The following is a 1,970-nucleotide window of genomic DNA, read 5'->3' on the forward strand; positions in this document are numbered from 1 at the left end:
TGCGTTTTCCCCATATTTGCGTTTTCCCCATATTTGCGTTTTCCCCATATTTGCGTTTTCCCCATATTTGCGTTTTCCCCATATTTGCGTTTTCCCCATATTTGCGTTTTCCCCATATTTGCGTTTTCCCCATATTTGCGTTTTCCCCATATTTGCGTTTTCCCCATATTTGCGTTTTCCCCATATTTGCGTTTTCCCCATATTTGCGTTTTCCCCATATTTGCGTTTTCCCCATATTTGCGTTTTCCCCATATTTGCGTTTTCCCCATATTTGCGTTTTCCCCATATTTGCGTTTTCCCCATATTTGCGTTTTCCCCATATTTGCGTTTTCCCCATATTTGCGTTTTCCCCATATTTGCGTTTTCCCCATATTTGCGTTTTCCCCATATTTGCGTTTTCCCCATATTTGCGTTTTCCCCATATTTGCGTTTTCCCCATATTTGCGTTTTCCCCATATTTGCGTTTTCCCCATATTTGCGTTTCTCATATATTTCGTGAACCTTTGACTATTCTGACTATGTCCTACTAACCGATTCTTTCCTTTTGTCAATTTGTACCACAAGTTTATCTTCTCCCATTTTTGTGTTTTTCCCATATTTGCGTTTTTCCCATATTTGCGTTTTTCCCATATTTGCGTTTTTCCCATATTTGCGTTTTTCCCATATTTGCGTTTTTCCCATATTTGCGTTTTTCCCATATTTGCGTTTTTCCCATATTTGCGTTTTTCCCATATTTGCGTTTTTCCCATGTTTGCGTTTTTCCCATATTTGCGTTTTTCCCATATTTGCGTTTTTCCCATTTTTGCGTTTTTCCCATCTTGGCGTTTTTCCCATATTTGCGATTTTCCCATGTTTGCGTTTTTCCCATATTTCTTTTTTTCCCATATTTGCGTTTTCCCCATATTTGCGTTTTCCCCATATTTGCGTTTTCCCCATATTTGCGTTTTCCCCATATTTGCGTTTTCCCCATATTTGCGTTTTCCCCATATTTGCGTTTTCCCCATATTTGCGTTTTCCCCATATTTGCGTTTTCCCCATATTTGCGTTTTCCCCATATTTGCGTTTTCCCCATATTTGCGTTTTCCCCATATTTGCGTTTACCCCATATTTGCGTTTTCCCCATATTTGCGTTTTCCCCATATTTGCGTTTTCCCCATATTTGCGTTTTCCCCATATTTGCGTTTTCCCCATATTTGCGTTTTCCCCATATTTGCGTTTTCCCCATATTTGCGTTTTCCCCATATTTGCGTTTTCCCCATATTTGCGTTTTCCCCATATTTGCGTTTTCCCCATATTTGCGTTTTCCCCATATTTGCGTTTTCCCCATATTTGCGTTTTCCCCATATTTGCGTTTTCCCCATATTTGCGTTTTCCCCATATTTGCGTTTTCCATATATTTGCGTTTTCCCCATATTTGCGTTTTCCCCATATTTGCGTTTTCCCCATATTTGCGTTTTCCCCATATTTGCGTTTTCCCCATATTTGCGTTTTCCCCATATTTGCGTTTTTCCCATATTTGCGTTTTTCCCATATTTGCGTTTTTCCCATATTTGCGTTTCTCATATATTTCGTGAACCTTTGACTATTCTGACTGTCCTACTAACCGATTCTTTCCTCTTGTCAATTTGTAACACAAGTTTATCTTCTTCCATTTTTGCATTTTTCCCATATTTGTGTTTTTCCCATATTTGTGTTTTTCCCATATTTGCGTTTTTCCCATATTTGCGTTTTTCCCATATTTGCGTTTTTCCCATATTTGCGTTTTTCCCATATTTGCGTTTTTCCCATATTTGCGTTTTTCCCATATTTGCGTTTTTCCCATATTTGCGTTTTTCCCATATTTGCGTTTTTCCCATATTTGCGTTTTTCCCATATTTGCGTTTTTCCCATATTTGCGTTTTTCCCATATTTGCGTTTTTCCCATATTTGCGTTTTTCCCATATTTGCGTTTTTCCCATATTTGCGTTTTT

At 38.3% G+C, this 1,970-nt stretch overlaps 1 protein-coding gene across 1 annotated transcript; it reads right to left on the bottom strand.

The window, feature by feature from the left end:
- Positions 1 to 565: 565 nt before the first annotated feature.
- On the bottom strand, positions 566 to 1,531 carry LOC126183954 (uncharacterized). The gene has a single exon (XM_049926304.1). It carries the CDS (start codon positions 1,529 to 1,531, stop codon positions 566 to 568), a length of 966 nt encoding a protein of 321 aa, XP_049782261.1.
- Between the last annotated feature and the right edge of the window lie 439 nt (positions 1,532 to 1,970).

The sequence above is a fragment of the Schistocerca cancellata genome, chromosome 4 (assembly GCF_023864275.1).
Source record: "Schistocerca cancellata isolate TAMUIC-IGC-003103 chromosome 4, iqSchCanc2.1, whole genome shotgun sequence".
In the NCBI taxonomy this organism is placed as follows: domain Eukaryota; kingdom Metazoa; phylum Arthropoda; class Insecta; order Orthoptera; family Acrididae; genus Schistocerca; species Schistocerca cancellata.

Excerpts from the sequence above, each read along its gene's own strand:
- LOC126183954 (XM_049926304.1), bottom strand. The coding sequence starts at position 1,531 with ATGGGAAAAACGCAAATATGGGAAAAACGCAAATATGGGGAAAACGCA.